At 47.9% G+C, this 26384-nt stretch overlaps 1 protein-coding gene across 1 annotated transcript; it reads left to right on the top strand.

Moving 5' to 3' along the window:
- Nucleotides 1-292: 292 nt before the first annotated feature.
- Nucleotides 293-25040, top strand: LOC100194316 (Zinc finger CCCH domain-containing protein 19). Its single transcript, NM_001359453.1, has 12 exons — nt 293-2123; nt 2233-2312; nt 14221-14408; nt 19998-20994; nt 21073-21200; nt 21441-21500; nt 21595-21645; nt 21738-21808; nt 22000-22148; nt 22228-23319; nt 23551-23610; nt 23799-25040. Exons 1-12 carry the CDS (start codon nt 589-591, stop codon nt 24794-24796), a joined length of 5409 nt encoding a protein of 1802 aa, NP_001346382.1. The 5' UTR covers nt 293-588; the 3' UTR covers nt 24797-25040.
- Nucleotides 25041-26384: the final 1344 nt, after the last annotated feature.

Here is a 26384-nt window from a genome sequence, read left to right as displayed (position 1 = left end):
GTTCGTTAGGATGCCTCAGCTGCATACATCACTGCACTTCCACTTGACACCTATTTAAACGGCTCGTCTCGCCGCTACGTAGTAGAGATTTTTTTGCCAAACTCATCGTTTGGGTAAAAAAAAAAAACTAAAATTTTCGACAATGTCCGATACGAGCAAATCCATGGGCTGTCGGGCCGTCGCAGCAAGCCGTACCCAACTGTGTCCACAGCCCACTCGACGCCCACCTCATCTCGAGTCGCCTCTAGCTCGATCTCTCTTGCGGCCTGCCGTTTTCGTCTCTCGGTCTCTCCTTCTGAGTCGACAACTCGACACCAATCCCCCAATCACAAACCCTAGGCCGACAGGCGCAACGACGCGACGGTGCAACAAGCGGACAACGGCGACCGCGCGGCCACCGCTTAGTGTGCGAACTCTGCAGCGCGCCAGCGGAAGCAGAGGAGGCGTGCAGCATCTGGCGTCCCGGCCTCCCGGGGTCGAGTTCGAGCGCCGCGCGCACACGTCCGCCAGATGGTGTGTAGTAGCGGTGGTTGGGAATATCTAATCACCCAAATCCTGGTCTGACACTGTTCCACTGATAGAATCAGTATGTCCGACGCTGAGCCACCTCCTGCAATGGAGGAGGCCACGCTGACAACGCCGGATGTTGTGCTAGGCGAGGGATACAAAGATATCGAGGGTCAGAAGGATGGCCGAACTTGTTATGGTGAAGGTGGCGATGTTATAGTGGCTGATGAGTTCGCGGGTATTGTTGAAGACCCCAACCAACCCGATGTTTTTAAGGCTAAAGAGCCAGAGGAGGGTGTTGATGTAGGGGGGCAAACTAATGTCATTAGTGCTGCTGTGCATGTTCTCACAGAGGTGGATGCTGCTGTGTCATCCTCCACACTGGTGGATGATCCCATGGAGGTTGGCATGCAAACCAAAGAGGTTAGTGCTGCTGCGGATGATCTCATAGAGGTGGGTGCTGCCCTGGTACCATCTGCACAGGATCACACAGCAGTGGCTGCTTGCCTGGTTAATGATGACTGCAATATAGTTATCACTGGTGGTGTGCATAGGTCGGATGACCAAACTGTTCAGGAGTTTGGGGGTGACTCCCTTGACGCTGATGAGGTTGCTCCCTTGGTAAATGATGTACAAGATGACAGTGCAAGGATTGATATGGATGTTGCAGCTAATGATCATGTGCATGCTCAGGATCAGGAAAGCTCACAGTTGGATGTGGCTACAGCTCTGTTAAATGAGGTGGAAACAGAGATTGCCGAAGCTGGAGACCATGTTGTACAGGACTGCACAAATATGGATATGCAGATCCAAACTGGAGATGACAAACATGTTGGCACTATTGCGGACACTGCCACAGATGAGGAGGGCAAGCACATGGGTGAAGATACCATGGGCAGAGATGGTAGTGAGAAACATGATGGGGCAGTCGGTGTTGATGTGTCTGATGAGAGGGTAGAAATGGGTAGGGGTGGACTGTCTGGAGATGATAACGAGCAAAAGGAAGTTGCAACAGCTGATGAAGATCGTGTGGAAGAGGAAGACATGCAGGTGGATGCCGTAAGCATTACTGGAGACATGGTTGAGGAAGGCAGAATTGCTGTTGAATACATTGCAGGCGAAGCTGTAAATGGCAAGGATGGTATTGATGTCCCTGAAGAAAAGACTCCTCAGATAGACAAGGCTGGTAATGATATCCCTGAAGAAGAGGGTCTCCAAATGGGGGGAGCTGGCTTGATTGGCAATAAAAATGGGCCGAAAGAGGCTGTGATAGCTGATTACCATGGAGTGGAAGAAAATACCATACTGATGGAGGCAGCTACCACGACTAACAATGATGATGATGATGACAACAAAATTGTTGGTGAAGATGTTGCAGAAGCTGTCAATGACATAACTGGTGATGGTGTCCCTGAACAAGAGGCTGCACATATGGATGACGATGATGACGATGAGCCACCTCCTTTAGTGGCAAAGAAAGGTGGAGGGCGTCGTAAGAGGGGCCGTCCATCTTCCAAGGTCCAGGCTGTGGTGAAACCATCTGTAAAGGGGAAAGATGAAGAGGAGGTTTGCTTCATTTGCTTTGATGGTGGTGATCTTGTGATTTGTGATCGTAGGTTTGTGCATCACATGGAGTTTTTTTATTTCTTTATTCCAAAATACGGAAGATCAAACATGTTACATCTTTGGGTTGATCACGTCTTCATTTGTATGTCCTCATTTCAGGGGCTGCCCTAAAGCTTACCATCCTTCTTGTGTTAATCGGGATGACGACTTCTTCAAGTCAAAGGGTCGGTGGAACTGTGGTATGTGCAGTAACTTTGTCTTACCAACCTCGTTATCTTTACATTTTTTTTTGTATTTGAATCATGTGGACAGTGGACGTATGGCTGGACGAATTACCCGTGGTCGGCTCGGCTCGTTTGATTTTTTTACGAGCCGAGATGACATCTTAGCTCGGTTTGTTAACGAGCCAGCTCGCGAGCTCAATGAGCTATTACATTTCAGCAAAACGAAACTATATGCATATTGTTTACGCATGAATTAGTGAACATGTTATATGTATGTGCGGTGCCTATGGCTTGTGGTTGAGTACTTGAGTTGATGATTAATGAACTGTGTCTTTGTATTAAATTGGTTTGTGGTGTTAGCTGATATATCAGACTTGTGTCTCCTGCCATATAGGCGCAGGATACCCTACCATACATGTGCAGGCATCCTTGCCTTTCTAGCTACAGCCGCATATAGGAAGATATGGATTCAATCCTCCCATTTAGGGGCAGAGATAGTTTCCTTCCATTCCAGGAGATCTCAGGGTACTGTTTCTATAAACCTGAGATCTCCTACCTCTCTGTCCCTCTATAAATATGTGCGCCTGTACTCCTCTCTTCATCAATCAGTACAGACAGCAATTATCTTGCTATCATGGTATCACGAGTTCAAGTTCATATCCTCCTTCCGCTGCCCTCACGCGCAGTTCTCTAGCTGCGCCGCTTCCCTCCCCCTGCGCGCCACGTCTTGACTACGCCCTCTTCTTCCCTCTGCGCGCCATCCAGGCAGCGCCCTCCCCTGGCCATGGCTGGTCTGGAACAGCCACCCCTCCTCGACGACGCTGCGACCCAGGTCGCAGCAGAGCATGAAGCTCGCCTCCAAGCTGCTGCTAGGCGTGATGCTGCTCTCGCCCAAGCCCTTCAGGCAGAGCAGGAGGCGGCCACCGCGGCCCAGGAGCGCGATGTTGCCGCCGCCCGTGTTCGCGCTGCTCTCGAGCGCGCAGCCCATGCGCGCGCCCTTGCTGCTCAGACTGCCGCCGATGGCAGCCCTGTCGACGATACTCAGTCCCACCTCTCTGATCCAGCGGGTGGTGCTGACAAGGGCCTCCACGACACCATCCTCCTTCACGAGGCTGCTGCGATCGTCAACCTCCACTCCCAGGCCGTCACTGTGCAAAACATCCGGAGTCTCGTTCACGTCGTCCTCGACCTCGCCAACAACAACTACACCCGCTGGCGTAATGTGTTCCTTCTCGTCACTGGCAAATACTCCCTGGACAGCCACATCCTCGACGACACTCCCGCGCCTCACTTCCCCGACTGGGCACGCATGGACTGCATTGTCAAGTCCTGGATCTCCGGCTCCATCTCCCCGGACCTTGCTGAAATGGCCATGGAACGCGGCGCCACTGCCCGCACCACTTGGCTGACTCTCGAGAATCAGTTCCTCGGGAATCGGGAAACTCGCGCCCTCCACCTCGACGCTCAGTTCCGGCACTTCGTCCAAGGTGATCTACCTGTCTCCGATTACTGTCGCCGTTTCAAAACCATGGCAGATGCCCTCGGTGATCTTGGTGAACCAGTCACCGACCGGACGTTGGTCCTCAATGTTCTGCGCGGCCTCAGCGACCGGTTCTCCGACATCGACCGTCATCTTCGCCTCGGTCGCCCCTTTCCGACGTTCCACGACGTCCGGGCCACTCTCCTGTTGGAGGAACTCACGATGGCCCATCGTGCGTCTTCTCCATCCGCCGCCCTGCTTACCTCCACCAAACCTCCACAAGGCGGGACTTCGATGGCCTCCAACAAGGTTCCTGCTGCTTCCAACAAGGCGCCTTCGGCTCCACGCTCCGGCCACCCCAACCGTCGCAGCAAGAGGGGTGGCCAAGGCCGCCAGGGTATTCTTCCATTCCCTGGCACTGGTCCCGGCAGCCAGCACGGGAGTGCCTCCGGCCTGTGGCCCTCCCTCCAAAATCCTTGGACTGGGGCCATCCAGATGTGGCCCGGCCCACGGGCGCCAACCCCACAGCAGCAACAAGGTCTCCTGGCGCAGCACCAGGCCCTGCTGCCTCCGACGGCCCAGCAACAGCAGGTTTTTTACGCTGCTCCTGTCTCCATCGCCCCTCACCAGGCGCTGCTGGCCCACCAGACCCAGCAATACGTTCATGGTGCTCTTCAAGGACAGGGAGGCGCCCCCCTGCAGCACACTCTGCAGACCGGCCCTTTGCAGGGAAGCGCTACCCACGGCATGCTGGCTTAGCCGACTACTCCATCTTGGGACGCTCAGTCCCTTGCATCCGCTTTCAGCACTGTGTCCCTGACTCCGCCCCAGCAGACTGACTGGTACTTCGACACCGGTGCTACCTCCCACATGACCTCCAACGCCGATACCCTATCCAATACTTCAACTCCCTCCCTTACTGCACCTTCTTCCATTATTGTCGGTGACGGCTCGCTTCTTCCTGTCATTTCCACTGGCTCCACTACTTTACATGGTTCTTTACATCTCAACAATGTTCTTGTGTCACCTAAACTTATTAAGAACCTCATTTCCATTCGCCAGTTTACTACCGATAATAATTGTTCCATTGAATTTGATCCCTCTGGTTGCTCTGTGAAGGATCTACTATCTCGGAACGTGATCGTCAGGTGCAATAGCTCCGGGCCCCTATACCCCCTGTGCCTCCCTGTTGCACACAGCTTCATCGCCAGCTCCACTCCGTCACTTTGGCCACGAGTCCCTCTCCAAGCTCGCATCAATCATTCCCATGTGTAATAAAGATGCTAGCTCTCCTTTATGCCATGCTTGTCAGTTGAGTCGTCATGTTCGCCTTCCGTTCCGCATGTCCACTTCTCGTGCGGTTAACAACTTTGATCTTATTCACTGTGACTTGTGGACATCTCCCATTTTAAGTGTCTCGGGCTTCAAATATTACTTAGTCGTTCTTGATGATTGCTCACATTACTTATGGACTTTCCCTTTACGACTAAAGTCTGATGCTTTTCCAACTCTCACTCAGTTTTTCGCCTATGTGAAAACCCAGTTTGGTGTCACGATTAAAGCTGTGCAATGTGACAACGGGCGTGAGTTTGACAACTCCAGCTCCCGAACGTTCTTCCTCACCCACGGTGTCCTCCTCCGCATGTCCTGCCCCTACACCTCATCTCAGAATGGTAAAGCTGAGCGCATCATCCGTACTACCAATAACACCATTCGCTCTCTTCTCTTTCAGGCCAGCATCCCACCAACCTTCTGGGTTGAAGCGCTCCACACAGCAACACTTCTTCTCAATATTCTACCCACCAAAACCCTTCATTTTTCCACTCCTCATTCCGCCCTCTTCAAAACTATACCCTCCTACGAACATCTTCGCGTGTTCGGTTGCACCTGCTATCCCAACCTATCTGCCACCACTAACCACAAACTTGATCCCCGTTCCGCTAAGTGTGTTTTTCTTGGCTACTCGTCGCACCACAAAGGGTACCGGTGCCTCGACCTCCTATCCAACCGTGTCATTCTTTCCCGACACGTTGTTTTCGATGAGTCAACCTTCCCCTTTGCCGAACAGCAACCCACTGCCTCCTCCCAAGATTTTGACTTCCTGGATACAGTTACCACTAACCCGGTGCCGCCACCTATAGGCCCACCACCTCTGTTTTTTTCAGGAATCCTACCGGACACTGTTGCTGCTCCCAGCACACCTACAGGCGCTGCTGTTCCTAGCGCCCCTGCAGCTCCCGGCGCTGCTGTTCCCAGCACCCCAGCAGCAGGCGCTACTCCCCTCAGTGCTGCTAGTGGTGCACACGACGCCACTGCACCACGCCGGTTTGGCCAAGTCTTCACGCGTCGTCCACACCCCCTGTCCAGGACCCGGCCACTACAACCACCCGGCCGGTCTGGACGGCCCTGACATCCCGCCTGGCAGTGTCGCTGCTTCATCGCATCACCGTCCCCCACCCGGAGCGGTGGCTGTCTCCCCAGTGATTAACCACCATCGCATGGTCACGCGCGCCAAGGCTGGCTTCCGGGTGCCAGCATTGTTCCACGCCGCCCCTCTATCTCCAATTCCGAAGACTTTCCGTGGCGCTCTTGCTGATCCTAATTGGCGAGCTGCCATGGAAGATGAGTATGCTGCACTATTGCAGAATCACACATGGGATCTGGTACCTCGACCCCATGGGGCCAATATTGTGACCGGCAAGTGGATTTTCAAGCACAAATTTAATGCTGATGGCTCTCTTGAAAGGTACAAGGCTCGCTGGGTTCTCCGTGGATTTACGCAACGACCCGACATTGATTTTGATGAAACCTTCAGCCCTGTCGTGAAGCCTGCTACTGTGAGAACCGTCTTATCATTGGCTGTCTCTAGCAGCTGGCCGATTCATCAACTTGATGTCAAGAATGCTTTTCTTCACGGGACTCTTTCTGAGACTGTTTATTGCAGCCAACCCTCAGGCTTTGAGGATACAGCCAGTCCACAACATGTTTGCAGACTCAATAAGTCCCTCTACGGACTGAAACAGGCACCACATGCCTGGCATAGTCGCTTTGCCACTCATCTGCTTTCCCTGGGATTCATCGAGGCCAAGAGTGATACATCTCTGTTTGTCTACCATAAAGGAACTGACACAGCTTACTTGTTACTCTATGTCGACGACATTATACTCACAGCATCTTCCATTGTTCTCCTCCGACACATCATTCAGGCCTTACAGTTGGAGTTTGCTATGAAAGATTTGGGTGACCTACATCACTTCCTGGGGATGCAAGTTCAACGACGAGATGGAGGCCTCTTTCTTTCGCAACGTCAATATATGCTGGATATTCTGGATCGGGCTGGTATGGCAGATTGCAAGCCCTGTTCTACGCCTGTCGACACAAACCCAAAGGTTTCTGCAACTACTGGTACTCCTGTTTCTAATCCATCGGATTTTCGCAGCTTAGCTGGAGCACTTCAGTACCTCACTTTTACCCGACCAGACATAGCATATGCTGTGCAACAGATTTGTCTTCACATGCATGATCCTCGCGAACCTCACCTTGCCGCCTTGAAGCGCATTCTTCGTTATGTTCGTGGCACTCTGCATTTGGGTCTTCAGTTGCGCCCTTCTTCTCAGGCTGAGTTAATTGCATACTCTGATGCCGACTGGGCTGGATGTCCTGACACACGTCAATCCACTTCAGGCTTTGCAGTTTTTCTTGGTGATAACCTTATTTCTTGGTCCTCCAAACGACAGATGACTGTGTCTCGCTCCAGTGCTGAAGCCGAGTACCGGGCCGTCGCCAACACTGTTGCTGAATCCACCTGGCTGCGTACGTCGTGCCACGTTGGTCTATTGTGACAACATCAGTGCGGTCTATATGTCTTCAAACCCTGTCCAGCATCAGCGCACCAAGCACATTGAGATTGATTTGCACTTTGTTCGAGATCGGGTGGCTCTCGGTGATGTCCGCGTTCTCCATGTGCCTACTACCTCCCAGTATGCAGACATCTTCACCAAAGGGCTTCCCTCTACAGTCTTCACGGAGTTCAGATCCAGCCTGAACGTCTGTGGTACCGACGATCAGACTGCAGGGGCGTGTTAGCTGATATATCAGACTTGTGTCTCCTGCCATATAGGCGCAGGATACCCTACCATACATGTGCAGGCATCCTTGCCTTTCTAGCTACAGCCGCATATAGGAAGATATGGATTCAATCCTCCCATTTAGGGGCAGAGATAGTTTCCTTCCATTCCAGGAGATCTCAGGGTACTGTTTCTATAAACCTGAGATCTCCTACCTCTCTGTCCCTCTATAAATATGTGCGCCTGTACTCCTCTCTTCATCAATCAATACAGACAGCAATTATCTTGCTATCATGTGGGACTCTAGTCGTCTGAGCACCGATAAGGTGACTAATCGCGACAAGTCGTCGATTTGCTCGATTAGTCGAACCTAGTCGACTCCTAGTCGTCCACCTATAACAGAACCATATGTATTTATATGTTTTAATATATATAGCTGTAGCAGCAGCATAGGTTCAAAATTCAAATGCAAGTCATAAGATTAATGCATGACAACAGGACACTACATTGCAAATACCATTTTAGCATAAAGGCAGGGTAGCATTAAAACAGTACAATTGCAGATCTATTGACAATATAACTGTAGCAACATGCTTTCACTAAAAGTCATAAGAATGGCCGCGGCTGCAGAAGGCCGCTGCGTGCTGGAGGCTGGAGCAAAGGTGCCGCACACTGGAGGCTCGAGCAAAGGGCCTCTACAGCAGTCACACGATGAAGGGGGGCAGCCACGCGATGGAGCAACAGACGCACAACAGGGCGAAGGGAGAGCAGGGCGGTGGCGCTGGAGAGGGGGGCAATGGAGCAAAGGCGGTGGCGCTGAGCAGGGCGCACACCGCGTACAGGCGACGGCGGCTACAATGCTGCGTATCTAGGACTCTAGGTAGGGCAGAACAATGTATTTAGACCTTTAGAGATGGTGGGCCGAACCATAGAAAAGAGTCGGGCGACTTCAATGTATTTAGAGGCGGTGGCGCTGAGCAGGGCGCACATCGCGATTAGTCGGACGACTTCAAAACCTTGCTTAGCCCACTTTCAACATTACAACATCAACATCAACATAGCCTTTTAGTCTTAAACAAGTTGGGGTAGGCTAGAGTTGAAACCCAACAAGAAGTCACCAAAAAGAGAAAGAGAGAGAAAGGGGCGGGTCAAAGCTTTTGAGAGAACTAAAAGGGAAAATGCCTAATCACGGGTTGGGCACGTGGATAGCTTCTTTCCAAGCACAACTCCTTTTGGGATATTCCATTCCTTTAAGTTCCTTTCGATTGCCTCCTCCCATGTCAAGTTTGGCTGCCCTCTACCTCTCTTCACATTACTGTCCCGTCTTATGGTGCCTCTAGGGGTCTCCGGTGGACATGCCCAAACCATCTCAACATCAACATCAACATAGCCTTTTAGTCCCAAGAAAGTTGGGGTAGGCTAGAGTTGAAACCCAACAAGATGTCACCAAAGAGAAAGAGAGAGAAAAGGGAGGGGAAAATCTTTTGAGAGCTCTAAAAGGGAAAAGGCGTAATCACGGTTCGACACGTGGATAGCTTCTTTCCAAGCACTTCTATCCAAACACAACTCCATTGGGATATTCCATTCTTTCAAGTCCCTTTTGATTGCCTCCTCTCATGTCAAGTTTGGTCGTCATCTACCTCTCTTCACATTATTGTCCCGTCTTATGATGCCTCTATGCACCGGTGCCTCTGGGGTCTCCGGTGGACATGCCCAAACCATCTCAACCGGTGTTGAATAAGCTTTTCTTCAATTGGCGCTACTCCTAGCCGATCGTGTATGTCATTGTTTCTCACTCGGTCCAAACTTGTGTGCCCACATATCCAACGCAACATACGCATCTTTGCGACACTTAGTTGTTGGATATGTCATCTCTTAGTAGGCCAACACTCAGCCCCATATAACATAGCAGGCCTAATCGCTGTCCTGTAGAACTTGCCTTTCAACTTCTGTGGCACTCTCTTGTCGCATAGGACTCTCGATGCTTGACGCCGTTTCATCCACCCCGCTTTGATTCTATGGCTAACATCTTCATCAATATCACCATCTCTCTGTAGCATCGATCCCAAATAATGGAAGGTGTCCTTCTTTGGTACTACCTGGCCTCCCAAGCTTACATCTCCATCCTCACTAATTGTAGTACCAAAGTCACATCTCATATACTCGGTTTTGGTTTTGCTAATTCTAAATCCTTTTGACTCTAGGGTCTGACGCCATAACTCTAGCTTTCTATTTACTCATTCCCGGCTTTCATCTACTAGAACTACATCGTCAACGAAAAGCATACACCAAGGGATATCTCCTTGTATATCCCTCGTGATCTCATCTATCACTAAGGCAAATAGATAAGGGCTCAAATCTGAACCTTGATGTAGTTCTATGTTAATCGGGAAAACATTTGTATCACCATCAGTTGTTCGGACACTAGTCACAACCTTGTCATACATGTCCTTGATGAGCGTAACATACTTTGTTGGGACTTTATGCTTAGCCAATGCCCACCACATGAGATTCCTAGGTATTTTATCATAGGCCTTTTCCAAGTCGATAAAACCATGTGCAAGTCCTTCTGCTCCTTATATCGCTCCTTGACCTGCCTTATTAAGAAAATTGCTTTCATGGTTGACCTTCCAGGCATGAATCCAAATTGGTTCATGGTGATATGCGTCATTCCTCTCATGCGATGCTTAATAACTCTCTCCCATAGCTTCATAGTGTGGCTCATGAGCTTAATCCCTCGATAGTTGGTACAACTTTGAATATCTCCCTTGTTCTTGAAGATTGGTACTAATGTACTCCTCCTCCACTCATCAGACATCTTGTTTGATCGAAAATATGGTTGAACAATTTGGTTAGCCAAACTATAGCAATATCCTTAAGGCATTTCCACACCTCTATTGGGATACCTTCTGGGCCCATCGCCTTGCCCCCTTTCATCCTCTTTAAAGCTTCTTTGACCTCTGACTCTTGGATTCTGCGTACAAAGCATCTATTTAAATCATCAAAGGAGTCATCCAACTGGGTGTCCATAGTCTCATTCTCACCATTGAAAAGATTGTCAAAATACCTCTGCCATCCTAGCCATCTTATAGACATCCTTCTCCCCTTCCTTTGTACTTAGTCTTCGGTAAAGATCATCATAGGCTCGACCCTTTGCCTTACTCACAGCTCGTTTTGCAGTCTTCTTTGCCACCTTATACCTCTTTATGTTGACCATGCTTCTATCATGGAACAAGCTCCTGTAACATTCTTTCTTCTCCTTTATTGCCTTTTGAACGTTCTCGGTCCACCACCAATTATCTTTAGGTTCACCTCTGCTCCCTTTGGTCACTCCAAACACCTCTGATGCCACCTTCCTAATACAAGTTGCCATCTTCACCCACATGTTGGTTGCATCTTCTTCTTCGGACCAAGCGCCCTCCACAAAAACTGTTTCCTTAAAAACTTCGGATGTCTCCCCTTTGAGTTTCCACAACTTCGTCCTCGCAAATTTGGCTTGTTTTATCCCTATGGGTACGGATTCGAAAACGGAAGGCAACCACCACAGGATTATGTTGGGACACAACACTCTCTCCAGGTATCACCTTACAATCCAAACATGGTTGTTTATCTTCTCTGCTTGTGAGAACGAAGTCGATTTGGCTTGAACGATGGCCACTGCTAAAAGTCACCAAATGAGAATCTCTCTTTCTGATGAAAGTGTTGGCTATCACTAGGTTGTGGGCTACAACAAAATTCAAAATATCCTCTTGATTCCTACTACCATACTTGAAACCTCCATGAGCCAGCTCATAACCTGCATTTGTTGGACCTACAGGACCATTGAGATCTCCTCCTATGAAAAGCTTCTCATTGGTGGGTACTGCTCTAACCAAGCCATTAAGTCTTCCCAAAACTTCCTCTTCTCGCTCTCACTGAGACCAACCCGAGGGGCATATGCACTTATAATTGTTGGAATATAATATAAGTGAATTGTCCACCTCCTCCTATCATCTTAAGTTTTTGGGTTGAATTGGTTGGTGCATGCAACTTAATATGGTATCAAAGCCAGAGGTCATGAGTTCGAATCCTGGCTAGATGTTGCTCGCTCCTATTCCACGTCTGAGACCCAAGAGAGGCTCGACGTGAGGGGGAGTGTTGGAATATAATATAAGTGAATTGTCCACCACCTCCTATCAGCTTAAGCTTTTGGGTTGAATTGGTTGGTGCATGCAACTTAATAATAATGTCAAAACTACATCCCCAAAACTAGTTTGACTAGGATAATCCTATCTCCCTGCCTTTTGACATCCACCACTCCATCCTTGAGGCTCCTATCAATCAGGATACCTACTCCATTTTTTTTGCAACTGTTCCTGAGTACCAAAGCTTGAAACCAGTGTTCTCCACCTCCTTCGCTTTTTGCCCCTTCCATTTTGTCTCCTGGACACATAGGATATTAACACGCCTCCTGCTCGCTGCATCGACTAACTCTCTTAGCTTACCAGTAAGGGATCCTATGTTCTAACTACCTACACGAATCCTTGTCGGCTCAACTAGCTTCCTTACCCCTCACACCCTTTGAGACAAATGCGAAGACCCTTGCACATTTGTCACTACATCCGGGCACCGATGTAGCGCGCCACTAAGGAAGCAAGGACTCGATCCTTGCTCACTTGACACCGCATCTAGATCACGACACGGCGCGCCACCCAGGGGGTGGCGTCCCGTCCCTTGCCCGTTTAACACCATACCAGGGTTCCGATATGGTGCCTCGCTAAGAGGGTTACGCCCCAACGATTTTCTATTGGGTTTCATCTCCATTTGAGTGGCTAAGTTTTTTATAGCTGGCTCGCCACGCCTAACGCAACCCTCCTTGTACCTGGACTTGGGACCAGGCAATGCTGCACCAACATATGCTGAGACAACATAGGCGGAGTTTTTGGGTTTGTCATCAGCCCAAGGCTCTGAGCCACAATTTTCCACACCACTTTATCGACTGGGTAAACTAAGATGAGGTGAGTGCATAGAACCAATGGTTTTTGTATAGCAATAAGTGAAAAGCCCTCTATCGGATTTGAATCGATGGCTTTTGGCTTATGCAGTTATGCCTTACCGTGGCATTACTCTAATACTAGGTTAAAAGGGCTTTTTATTCAATACTTAGCCACAACCATTTACCATTGTGGGCCTACTGCATAATGTACAATTGTACATATTTTATGTATATATATGTGCATAATATATGTATATATTAAAGACAACAAAATGGATTGGTTTCCCACTTCTTTTTTATCATATTATCCTTAGTTAGTGTTAGTGTGGACGTACTGACCAGTTTAACCCAAAAGCTTAAGTTGATGAGAGAAGGTAGTCAATCCACTTATACACTTCAACACCCCCACTCACGTGTAGCCAGAGAGAAAGGCGCAAACATGAAAATAAATGGATGGAGGCACAAATAAAGCCTTTGTCAGGATTCGAACTCGAGACCTCTGGCTCTGATACCATGTTAGAGTGGATGCACTAACCAGTTCAACCCAAAAGCTGGGAGAAGGTAGCCAATCCATTTATACACTTCAACAGTTAGCACAACATTGTTTTCCATTATCCACAAGAAGATTTTAGTTTTGCTAGAATTTTCCCTTTCCAAATATATTTGAATGAGGGACCAACATCATTAACAGGAAAGCCATTGTACAATGACTTGTCTGAGAATATGTAATTCTTTTCCAGTTTCCAGCTTAACACATCTTCCCCTGCCTGGAACTGAATTTTGAAATGTCATTACATATCTGCTCTCACTGGAACCTTAATTCCCCAAACAACCATTAGGGGTTGCACCGTCAACCATAAATGGGCTTGACCTAAGTTTAATGGGCAGCTGGGCTGATTTGGGCTGGCTGGGCAGTTTTTTCTTTTCTTTATCATTTTCTCTTCTTTATTAATATTTTTGTCCTAAACACTTTCTCAAATATCAATATTTAATATATTTTTAAATATATTTAAGGCGTCGCTTTGCCTTACGCTTTACCGCTTAAAAGGTAAAAAGGGGGTTTGTTGCCTTACCTTGCCTTAACAACTATGTGGGCAACTGTGAGATCTTGTTGTTCACAGAACTGTGAGATCCTGTTATATTGTTCACAGAAGTATTGTACTTGAGTGTTTTAATTTGTTCCTGAATATGGAGACTAGTGAAATCAGTCTTGATTTGTTTAACTTATATGGATTAGAAAGTATGTTATCTCTTGCTGTATATGAGTTAAGAAATATGTTTAGTTTTTGCACTGGACACTCTTAGATGCTAGCTTACTTCTAAGACCTGATATTGTTCTGTTATTCTGGCTTCTGAAACAAGGACTCAGGGTTTATTTGATCTTATTTACTTTACTGCCAGGGTGGCACATTTGTAGCAACTGTCAGAAACCTGCCCGCCATATGTGCTACACCTGCACCTTTTCATTATGCAAGGCATGCATGAAAGATGCAAAGTTTAGCTGTGTCAGAGAAAACAAGGGCTTTTGTGCTACGTGCATGAACACTGTGATGTTGATAGAGAACAGAGAGGAGGCTGCAGACCCAATGGTATCTTTCTCCACCATTCTAGTTTCCTTAGTCTAGTTATTTTCTTTATCATTATGTTTTTGCATTTCTTCATTTATGGCTCTGAGGTCTCCACTTTATTGTTTTGTATGTTTTTTCATGCAAATGATTTAGACCAGACATGCAAGGTGCTTCTTGTTTTTCCCCATGTTCTCCCAGTACTTGTTCTATAGAAGTGACACAGTACAATTAAGTTTTTTCCTTGAAGCGCATGAAAGCTGTGCATCTTTTGTATTAGAGAGAAAAAAGGGAGATAAAGTGTCCCACACAAATTAGCCACTTTAAAGTCCTCTAGGAGGCGAAAGAAAGAAGTCCTCTAGGAGGCCAAAGAAGGTTGCAAAATAAAAATACAACCAGGTCTAATTGGCTATAATAAAACAACACTAACCTCAGCAGTGGCCACAACGGGCGTGATACCAATGTTTTTGAGTCGAGAAGTGCAGCTACAGACTAGTAGACTAGTCGTGACTAAGACAGGTTAGTCGTGACTAGTCGAATATAAGTCGATGATTATATTTTTATAATTTCTATATATGCTAATACTAAAGACACGCCGAAACCCTAAAAAAACACCTCGTTTAGTATACCTTCATCCATCTTCTGCAATGCACCATTAAAGATTGAACAGTCTTGTAGCAAGTCTCCTATTGTTCTCTCTGATTTCAAAGAACTTGTTTGGTTTAAAAAATACTGCATGCCCCATACAGATTGGTATTCACCTCTTATCAACAATAGAAATTACTTCATCCATTAATTGCTATTTGTGTTTCAAAGCTTCCTTGATGCTCTTTTTTGCATGGTCCATGGTGTTAGACTGTGTGCGTGAGTGTGTGGGACGACACCACTGTTGGGCTGCCGGCCCATTAGGGTTAGGGTTGAGTCTCTATATATATTGTATCCCATCTATTATCAATACACTACTTCATCCTTCTACATGGTATCAGACTGGTTTAGGGTTAGCTTTCCTCTCACCCCACAGCCGCCACCTCCTCCCTGCTCAGGTCTAGCCGCCACTGGCTTCCGCGCTACCGCCCCGGGAGACTCATCCATCCCTCCCGGGGCGGCCCTTCTCCCCAGCCGGCCGCCGCCACCCCCCCAGCCGGCGGCTCCCTTGGCCCTCCCCACCTCCCCTCCGATGGGCGCGGCCGTCGCGAGCGAGCACCGTGGCCGCCGCTGGGAACAGGCGTGCGGGCACGAGCCGCCGCCTCACAGCCGCGAACGTGTAAGCGCGCGGACGTCGCCGCCACCCTAGTGCTCCTCCCCGCGGCGGCGCCCTCCCTCCCCAACTCTGGCGCGGGCTCGCGGCCTCCGGCCAAGCGCGGCCCAGCACAGTCGCATCCAGGCACGGCGGGCGCCAGATCCAACCCGCCGGCGCCGCCTAGGGCGCGAAGGCCGGGCTGGGCGCATAGGCTGCCGCGGGCGCCGCCATCAGCACCGCCGCGGCCCTGGTCCTCGCCGTCGCCGCCATGGCCGTGGATCTGGCCGCTGGCTCCCTTCCCCGCCATCCGTCCATGGTGGCGCGGGTGCGCGTGGCCCCTTGCGCGGGCGCGGCCACGTCGGCCCCGGCGCGGGCAACGGCCCGACGCACCAGCCGCGCCGTCGTCAGCCCGCCTCCATCCCCATCCCCTTCTCCCGGCTCCCTTCTCAGCCGTCGTCCCGCGTCCGGACTCGGCGTCCGCGACCTTCCTGTGCGCCGCCGCCCCTGCGTGCAGCACCCTCCCCGGCGTCCACGCGCAACGCCCTCCCTGGCCTTCCCGCGCGGCCTGCACGCCGCCGCCCCCACGCGCAGCGCCCCGCAGCCTTCCTGCGCGCCCTCCGCGTGCCACTGTCCTCACCAGTGTCGGCCACCTCTTCCCCGGCATGGATACCCTGCGCTCCTCTCCCCTGTGTCGGCATCTTTGCCCGTGCAGCCCCTTGTCATCGCGCTAGCCACCTCCTAATTGCTCGCGCTTACGCCCCAGCAGGCCTCCTCTTCATGCTTCTCCCGTGCCGGCGCCGTCAACACCCCTTGCCAGGTCCGGCGCAGGCCCCTGCCCAGCTGGACCCACCCCGCCGCCCAACCCCCCTTCATCGCCTTCGCTGGATCCGTCGCTGCCGCGGCCTTCCCGGCCGGATCCCCGTTGTTGCGACCTTCCCGGCTCGATCCGCCGTCCCTTTGGCCGGATCGCGTCTTCCCGGCTGGATCCGTCGCTGCCGTGGCCTTCCCGGTCGGATCCGTCGTTCCCCTTCTATTTTGCCGCGGGCGCGGACACCATGACCGGCGCAGACGCGTGCGCTGCTGTCGGCCTCCCTGGCGGGGCTCCTTGACGCCCGGACGATCGAAGAAGCAGGAAGATCGGCCTGCCGGTGCTCTTTTGTTGTGTCGCCCTCGCCGATCGTTGACGCTCGAACGTCGACCCCTCCCGAAAACAGGCTTCTGCTGCGTGTCTCCTGACCGCGTCTACCTCGACTTCGGCTACCTCGACATCTAGGGGGCTATCGTCTTCTTGGTGCGCACACCGGTCTCTACTCCAGCCGCAACATTCGCACCATCACGACGCTGCGACTGCGGGGGGATTTCAACCCGTCGACTCCTACCTTCGGCCTCTACTCCAGTCTCATCGTGTGTGGTGCCCCCGTTGCGACTGCGGGGGGATGTTAGACTGTGTGCGTGAGTGTGTGTGGGCCGGCACCACTGTTGGGTTGCCGACCCATTAGGGTTAGGGTTGAGTCTCTATATATATATTGTATCCCATCTATTATCAATACACTACTTCATCCTTCTACACATGGCAGCCCACATTTCAACTATTGCTGGTCTCTACCATTTCAGCCTAACAAGATCTCTACCATTTGTCTTGGTCCTCATCAAGTCTTAAATCCTTCCATGTCCATAGATAAATCTGGTTATCTTATTTGCTTTAGCAATGCAGCCACTAAACTCTTTTATCTTCCCAATAACCTCTAGCATGAGGTTCAAGTAGTGGGTAGCACAAGGTGTCCAAAATAAGGTAGGAAGCTTGTCCATTTGCATCCTATATACTAGGTTTGATATGGTTGGGTGGGCTCACATTTTTATACATAGGCCCAAATAAGTCGTCTAACTCAACTACGAGTCGAGCGACTAGCAGAGAAAGTCGAGTCGCTCCGTCGGCTATCGCCTCTGCACCGACTTCTCGACTAGTTGCGACTACTCGCTCGACTTTAAAACCTTGCTTGATACCTAAACCAACCCTCTACCCGACCATGGCCAGCTCCTAGAGGCTGGAGCTTTTAGCTCCAGCAAAGCACCAGAGCCTTGTCTCCTCTGTGAAGAATTGAAGTGTTGTGGACAAAGAAGGAGAGGCCCATCAAAGATTCCTTCTGTTCCTAAAGTTCCACAGTGTCCATGCCCCCTATTACAATTAAGTTGTTGATCAATTCTTGATCTTTTTATTTGATTTGGTCAAATATAATGGATCGATTAAACTTGTAGGCAATTTGCTCTGTATGCAGAATTGTGTTTCTGAACTGGTGCTAAATAGTTTTACGATTTGCTACTCTTTAGTCACAAATAAGTGGTATTTTGGCCATCTATATTCCATACTGCCCCTAAAATGCAATGTTGAGTACTACTGCCTCGTATATATTTGTTTACTAGTCAGTTGCCCGTGCATTGCCATAGTTTCTATATGTCATATGAGTAAACTTTGTTTTAAGAAGACATAAAAATATGTGTGTTCCATTGGTTAGGTGGGTGTGAGTGTGGAGCTAACAACCAAGGTTCAAACCCCCCATTTCTATGTCATATGAGTACTATTGCGTTAAGCGTGGTGCCTCTTTGCTCCCCACCGCCAGTCGCCGCTGCCGCTAGGGCTCTCCTCTCCCTTGTCGGCGCACCATGGAGCTCCTCTCCCCTTCCCCGGCAACCTACCCTGCGCCGACGTCCCTCCTCTGCTCCAGCCAGCCGCCACCCCATGCACCGTCGCGAACCGACCTCCCCTGCACGGCGACCTCCTCCCTAGGGCAGACGGCCTCGCCGTCGCCAGCCGTGGCGTCCCCAGCGACCTCCTTCCCTGCGCGGGCGGGCTCGCTGTCGTGGGCTTCCTACACAGCACGGTCGTGCCCTGCACCACTGCGTGCGCGCGGACGACGCCACCTCTTCACGGCGTGGCTGCACCTGCCCTCTTCCCTTGCACGGCGTTGACAGCTATGGTCACTGGTGACGCGCTACAGCTGTCCAAATCCTGCCCCAGCCGCCAATGACCCCCACTGTCCATTCTCTCATGGTCGACGCCGCTCCCTGCTTCGCCGGCGCGGGTTGCCCTTGTAGCTGCTGCCGTGGCACCCCCGATGCTCCACTGCCCTCCTTCAACTCCGGCGGTGCTCCCCGGCTTCATCTCGACGACCGCCTCGCGCATGGCCCAAGTTACCCATGGCGTCCCTCCTGCCGCCCGGGGCCCTACCTTTGTCCTGGCCGCTGGTGCCACCTCCTTTCTCGCTTCACCCAGTTTCGCCGTGACCGCTGTGCGCGTCACCCTTCACGACGGTCAGATTATTCAGGGCATTTTTGTGGCCTTCGATCAAGCCATGAATCCTGTCCTTCGTGACTATATGTTGAGGACATCCATGACTAAGATAAATAACAAAGGCGAGAGGGGGTCTCCTTGACGCAGACCTCTCTTGTGCCTAATTTCATCCCCAGGCTGTCCATTAAGCAAAATCCGAGTAGCTGTACCAAGCAGATTTGAAACCAGATTACACCAGGCAGTACCGAACCCTAGGTGCTGCATAACCTCCATCAAGAACGACCAAGAAACTGAATCGAAAGCCTTAGACACATCCAACTTAGAAAAGGCTAGCAACCTTTTTCCTATGGAGACGTTTAATAGTTTGCTGCACCAAAAGATAGTTATGATGAATGCAGTGCCCTCGGATAAAAGCATTCTGAGTGGCAGCTACCACAGTGTCAAGATAAGGCGATAATCTGTTGGCCAAAATCTTCATATAAGTTTACCGAAACTGTGAATAAGACTGATCGGCCGAAAGTCTTTAGGATTAACAGCTTCCTCTTTCTTAGGAATCAAGGTGAGATATGCAGAATTAAGCAGCCACCGTTTCAAATACTCATTAATCAACATTAGCTATTGTATTAATTACAACTATTTTGGAAAACCTTCAGGTTGGTTATTGTATGTTCGACTTTGTTTTTTTGTTCCTCTATCAATCTAGCTTGTTGTTGGCGCGTAAAAAAAACTCGACCAACGGTGGGTAAGACAACACCAGCCATTGTATTAAGAAGATTTCACACAGGTCGAGAAACCCCCGAACCGTTGTCCCACCCATACACAGCCGCACCGTAGACGATCGCGATCGGGGCTAGGTCTTAGAGCTGCGCTTTGGCCACAGCCTAAAATTCGCTCCCACGGGGAGTTGAACTCAGGACATGAGGAGTGCTACTCAGACCACCTAACCAACTCGGCTAGAGGCCCCTTCGATTATTGTTGGCGTGAAATACTTTCAATCTGTTGTAGTTCATGTTAAGGGAACCTGATTTAACAGTAGTTTTTTTGTATTTGTGGAATTTTGTCTTATGAAAATTTGTTTTAACAGGAGGTGGATTTTGATGACAAAAGCAGCTGGTGGTATTTGTTCAAGGACTATTGGTTAAATTTGAAGACAAACTTGTCATTGACAGTTGAGGAAATATCAGCAGCCAAGTCTCAAAAGAGTGGAGAATTACCTGATACTAATGACGAAATTAATTCAGAGAGTTCATCAGGGCGTCATCTAGAAAACAATACATCGAAAAAGAGGGGCAGGAACCGATCTAAACAAGCTGCCATCGAGCAGGGCTCTGAAGGAAAAGAGACCACTGGGAAATCTGCCAAACTAGGTCTGTCAGGCATTCGTGATGCTCAGACTTCTTCAGGGAAAAAGGTTAGAAAATTATCCAGGCGTTCTTTGAGCAGCCAGCATTCACCAAAAGATTCTGAAAGTGTTGGGACATCAACATCCTCAGCTGACGAGGTCAGCTGGGCTTCTAAGGAGCTCATAAACTTTGTAGCTCATGCGAGAAATGGTGATAAATCTGTGATCAATCAGTATGACGTCCAACCCCTTTTACTTGACTATATCAAACGCAACAATCTGCGCGATCCTCGTCGGAAAAGCCAGATAATTTGTGATTCTTTGCTCCAAAGTCTCTTCGGGAAAGACCGTGTTGGGCATTTTGAGATGCTTAAGCTTCTTGAATCACATTTTCCCACGAGTGAGGTTTCACCAATTGATGCTGATGAAAATCATGGTGGTGTAGTAGACCCTGATCCTAGTCAGGATGCTGATGGTAACAGTGAAGCTTCAGTTGTTATGAGTTCAGAAAAAAGAAGAAAATCACGTAAGTATGACCTGAAACATCAGCCTAATATCGATGACTATGCGGCAATAGATAACCATAACATTGGCTTGATGTACTTACGTCGCAACCTAATGGAAGAATTGATTGATGACGTTGACACTTTTGATGAGAAAGTTGTTGGATCGTTTGTGAGAATAAGAATTCCTGGTACAGGGCAAAGACAGGACATTTATAGACTTGTACAAATTGTTGGTAAGGGTTGTTTTACTTCTTAGTTGGTATTGTTTGTCTTAACTGCATTATACTAAAATTTTCTTCTATTGTTTCCAGGCACTGGAAGATCTGCAGAAAAATATAAATCTGGGAAAAGGACTACTGATATAACGCTAGTGATACTAAACTTAGACAAGCGGGAGGCAGTAACTATTGACATAATCTCAAACCAGGAGTTCACTGAAGTATTTTTCTTCTCAGTTTGAACTTAATAGTTTTACTAGTATTACACAGTTTACTAAAATCTAATACTTATAAGGTTGTCTTTCACTTCGAATACTGTTGACTTTAACTGCTGTTGGAAGATCCTTGACCTTGTTACTTGACTTCATGGATACAAACATGCACTTCATCAGTAAATTTGCTACTCTATTTTGTTCAAATTTCATGCTTTTTCTGATTTGCAATGGTTTTTTCTTTTCTAGGAGGAGTGCAAACGCTTGCGTCAGAGCATAAAGTATGGATTCATTCCAAGGCTGACAGTGGTAAAGTTATCATTAACTTATTACTAGTGTTTCTTGCACATTTTTTGTGTCATTTATGCACTGTTTTCTTCTGTTTAACTATCTTATCTTCCAGGGAGAGGTTCAGGAGAAGGCAAAGGTTCTCCAAACTCTGAAAGTCAATGATGTAAGCAGCTCATACTACTGAACTATTAAAGTTTTTTTCTTGGCTAGGTAACTCTATTTTGCTGACTTTACTGCCAATTGCAAACTTTTCAGTGGATTGAAAGCGAAAAGATGCGACTTGGGCATCTTCGTGACCGTGCAAGTGATATGGGACGTAGAAAAGAATATCCTTTTTCATGCATTATTGTTATCATTTATAAAGCACCATTATACATTGCCAGTATACTTAATTTCTACTGGTGCTAATGGTCAGTTGGTCTGCTTCTCTCACTTCCGCCGGTAGGCTTTACGTTTTTTTCCTTCTCTGGAACAAGTTTCAGTGAGAATTGTCCTTTGTACCTTGACCAGTATTCACGCTTAGGGAATGTGTAGAGAAGCTGAAATTGCTAAGCACTCCTGAGGAGCGTGCTCGTAGGCTCAATGAAGAACCTGAAATACATGCTGACCCTGCAATGGATCCATATTATGAATCTCCGGAAGAACAGGAGCAGGAGATTGAAAGAAGTATTTTACCTCCCATTGTATCATCTTCTGATATTATTATTACAACTCTGACATGAGCTTCCATAATTTTATTGTATAGGTAGCTTCAATAAGTCCAGAAGTTCTTTCTTGAGGAAAGATGGTAGTCTTGTGTCTCCAGGTAAAGGAGATGGTAGAAATGCTGCACAGCGAGATCCAAAAACTAACTGGGAATCTAATCGAAACACAAGGGCTGAATCGAGTTCTCATATGGAATCACCCCTTTCACGGAGGTCCACATATTCTTCTCAAGGAGAAAGTGTTGGTTATACAAATAAGCCAGAGGGCTTGAACATTGATGCACAAACCGTTAGACTGGAAGGCACCACGCGCAGTGCTCCACAAGGGTCACCTGGTGCCTCATCTGGAAGTCTAGCTACTAACATAGGTTCAGGGGCAAAAACTGCATCTCAATCAGCCATTAACGAGTCTGAGAAGATCTGGCTGTACATGGATCCTTCTAATAAAATCCAAGGTCCTTTCTCAATCATACAGCTGCGGAAATGGAACAGCAATGGGTACTTCCCTCCTAGTTTGAAAATATGGAAAGCTAGTGAGAAGCAGGATGATTCCATTCTATTGACTGATGCTTTGGCAGGGAAGTTTGAGAAAGACCTTCCTCCATGGGAACCACCACATGTTAGTTTGTCTCAAATTAACAAAACCCCTCTTGAGCAAAGCACAATAGCTGATGAACAAACTCCAAAATCAGTAATTGCAAAGTCTTTCTCAAGCAGTGATCAAAGACATGATTATAGTTCAACGAACCTTGGAACAACCATGATCCATTCTGGCTCACAAGGTTATTATGGAATGCAAAATTCCCATGCAGCATACACAAGCCAGCAATCTCTTACTGGGAGTTGGAATGCCACGTCAAGTCAGTTTGGGGTTGCAATAAGTCCTTTGACACCTACCCAGCCTGCCATGCAAAGCCTTTCAGGACAAAATATTGTGGCTGCAGAAAATATGGGTCATTTAACTACTGGAATGGCTCCTGCAACTGCAAATGCAGAAATGGTTAATTCAGATTTGACTTCCCAGAACCAAATGTTGTCTTCTTTACCGCAAACGGATGACAGATTAGCTGATGGAATTGAATCCAAATCAGGAGAAGATGTTTCACATGGAAGAGTGAGGTCTTCGGCTGAAGGTAGGCCCTTATAAAAGGTTTTCCTGTTTAAGTGAAATTCGTCAATCACCCATTTAAATCCCTCGAGTTGTGCCCAGAACTGTGAAACTGGAACCAAATTTGTGGGGTCTAAATTTGTTTAGATCAAGTCGTGCCTATATCTTAATAGGTGCGATGCATTTGAGATCTGGAAACTGTAGTACAGAAATGTTTGTATTTGATGTAAACATTTTTTTTGTTTGCCCCTTGCAGCTATCGGACCACAGGATGCACAGCTTGGACCAGTGCAACTAAACGCTCAGCAACTTGAAAGTATCAGCTTAACGCTTGCTCTTTGTGCCATGTTCGCTTTCCCTTTTACTTTTAGATATCACAGATTCTGTTTTTTTTTACTTTTCCACACATTCAGTGATTTCAGTCATATTCAGATTCTACTCTTACTAAGAAAAGTGTAAGCCAACCTAATGAACCTAATGGCATTGTTGTTGTATCACCTGCAGACACAAGAAACCATATGTCATCAATTGATCTCTCCAAGTCAATGATGCCATCACAGATGATGTCAGCACCATCTGCTGCATCAGTACAGCCTTCATTGACAACCACTGCTCGCAGTGATAATCAAAGCAGTGGGTGGGCTGTACCTGCACAAATGGCGAACACACCTGGCCAGTCTCAGATAACTGGAAATCTAACCTGGGGAAATACACCTCAGGGTGACGCAAGCTTAGGTTGGGGAATGGTGGGACAGAGCAATATGAATATGCCTTGGGTAGCATCAGCTCAAGGTGCTTCAGGCTACAACATGGGTGTAGCCATGCCGACGCAGCCAAATGCAGTTCCAAACATGGGCTGGTTACCAAATCCAGGAAACACCAGCATGAACATGATCTGGGCTGCAACTCAAGGCCAGGGGACTCCAAATGCGGCTCCTATGATGGGAGGTCAGATGCAAGGAGTCCCAATGGCCCCTTGGGGTGGTGTTGCAGCAGGAAGTGCAAATTCTTATCCTGCCTGGGGAAACCAACAAGCTGGAAACATGAACCAAAATGTTGGCTGGAGTGCTCCTGTGCAGGGAAATCCAGGTCAGGCAAATAACAACATGAACTGGAACGCACCAAATGGTAATCCTAATTGGAATAATCAACAGAGAGAGAATGGGGGCAGGCACTCTGGACACCGCGGTGCTTTTAGTGGTGGTGACTCAGGCGGAAGGTCATGGAAGTCACGCTCTGGTGGCGATGGGGGGTCAAGGGGACATAGCAGATTCTCCCATTCAACAAACACAGAGGGATATCCATCCAGGACTGATCGGCATTACGATAGGCAGAATTCAGGCAACGAGAGGCGATATGAGAATCACAATGAGAGAAATGGTCGACAGTTTGATAGGCAGCCTTCGGATAATGAAAGGAACCATGATAGGCCTGATGGCAGACATGGTGGCAGGGATGACGATAGGCAGGCTGATAGGTCCGAGTCAAGAGAGCTGCGTTAGAACTGGTTTCTGTTTCTTACATTCGTTTCCTTGTATGTGCAGTAGCAAACTAGCATAGTAGCTTCCGTGCATGTTTTGAACTTTATGCTCTGTAGCGATCTGCATACATGTGCAGATCACCGTGTATAACATTTGTAGTTTAATGCTGTGTGCATCCTAGTTCCGAATTTGTAATTTACTTGAATAAATCGTCTTGTCTGATTTCTGATGTAAAGCAGGGGCTACACGCCCAGGTTCTTGGACTAGGGTTGTTGGAGCATCAATGGAAGACAAGGGAGAGCCAGTGGTGGTTGGAGTAGAGGGAATGGAAAAGATGACCGTTGGGGGAGAGGGGAGAGTTTAAATACCCCCCTCAGCCCCATAGCCGCCCAATTAGATAGAACACGGGGGCTCCACCCATAGGCCATAGGCTCCGCCTCCGAGCGTGGAGAAGGAATAGGAATTTCGAGCATCTGATTGTCGTTGGGTGTGTTTGATATGTAGATGGACATGGGCACTTTGTTCTTTCAGGCACACCTTTACCCTTGATAATACGACTTATACTAAACTCAATTTTAAAGTATATAATGAATTTAAACGAGCTCTTTGAGCCTTGGCAAGCCATCCTTTTGAGTTGAGGGGTCTCCCATATTGCTCCTTTATATCCACAACAGATGATACCCTATATTTAGCGGATCACGAGCTTCTCTCTGTGTCCAACAACGTACTATAAGCCGTTCGCTATGATAGCGGATAGCCAGCGTTTTTCAAATGTGGAATGTCCTTTATGCTCATCGCGGCCTCCATCTTCTTCGCACGAGCTCCTCCACCGGACTATTCATTTTTTTTTTGTATTTGGACGAATACAACTTTTGTTTAGGCTTACGAATGATCTTTTTCATTTGACATTTGACGTACATTAGTATAATATAGAAATGAATGTGCAAATATTTTATTAGCTTAATTGATAATGTATGCTAGTAGAATCTTAAATTTTTTGAAGTTCTCTATAATTCAATTGAGGCACACTCGAACGTTTTTTCCCTGTTTGTGTGCAAAAAAAATGTATAATTTAAAGTTTTGGTAAATTGCGTTCGTAATTATGAACGATGAATAATTTATTCGTTGAACAAAAAATTTGTAACATGTTTTTTTCATGACATATCAAATTAAAGTTTTTTTTGTATGCTAATGACCAAAAAAAAAACAATGTAGTTTATAAAATTTGTTAGACTGTCTCCAACAGTTTACCTATATAATTATACAAAACATTGTTCTACATTGTAGAATGTATTATTATTAGAGTAGAATTTGAATATAGGGACGAGAATGAGTAAATTGTTTAAGATAATTTTAGGGCCTTTTTTTTATCCACACTGGTTTCTTAAAAACTGACTGGTTTTTAGACTTGGTTTCTAGAAAACGGTTGTTAGGAAAAAAACTGGATAGGAATGTTTGGATCCATCATTTTTTCAAAAATGGTTTCTACTTTTCCTTCGACAATGACAATTATACTCCTTATATGTGTAGAGAGTGTTCTCAGCTCCCACCATTTTATTTCGCTCGCGTCTGTACAAGCTTTCATTATATTAGTAATATCAGCTAGCGA

The sequence above is a fragment of the Zea mays genome, chromosome 3, assembly GCF_902167145.1.
Source record: "Zea mays cultivar B73 chromosome 3, Zm-B73-REFERENCE-NAM-5.0, whole genome shotgun sequence".
Lineage (NCBI taxonomy): Eukaryota > Viridiplantae > Streptophyta > Magnoliopsida > Poales > Poaceae > Zea > Zea mays.
This window is presented reverse-complemented; position numbering and strand designations above follow the sequence as displayed.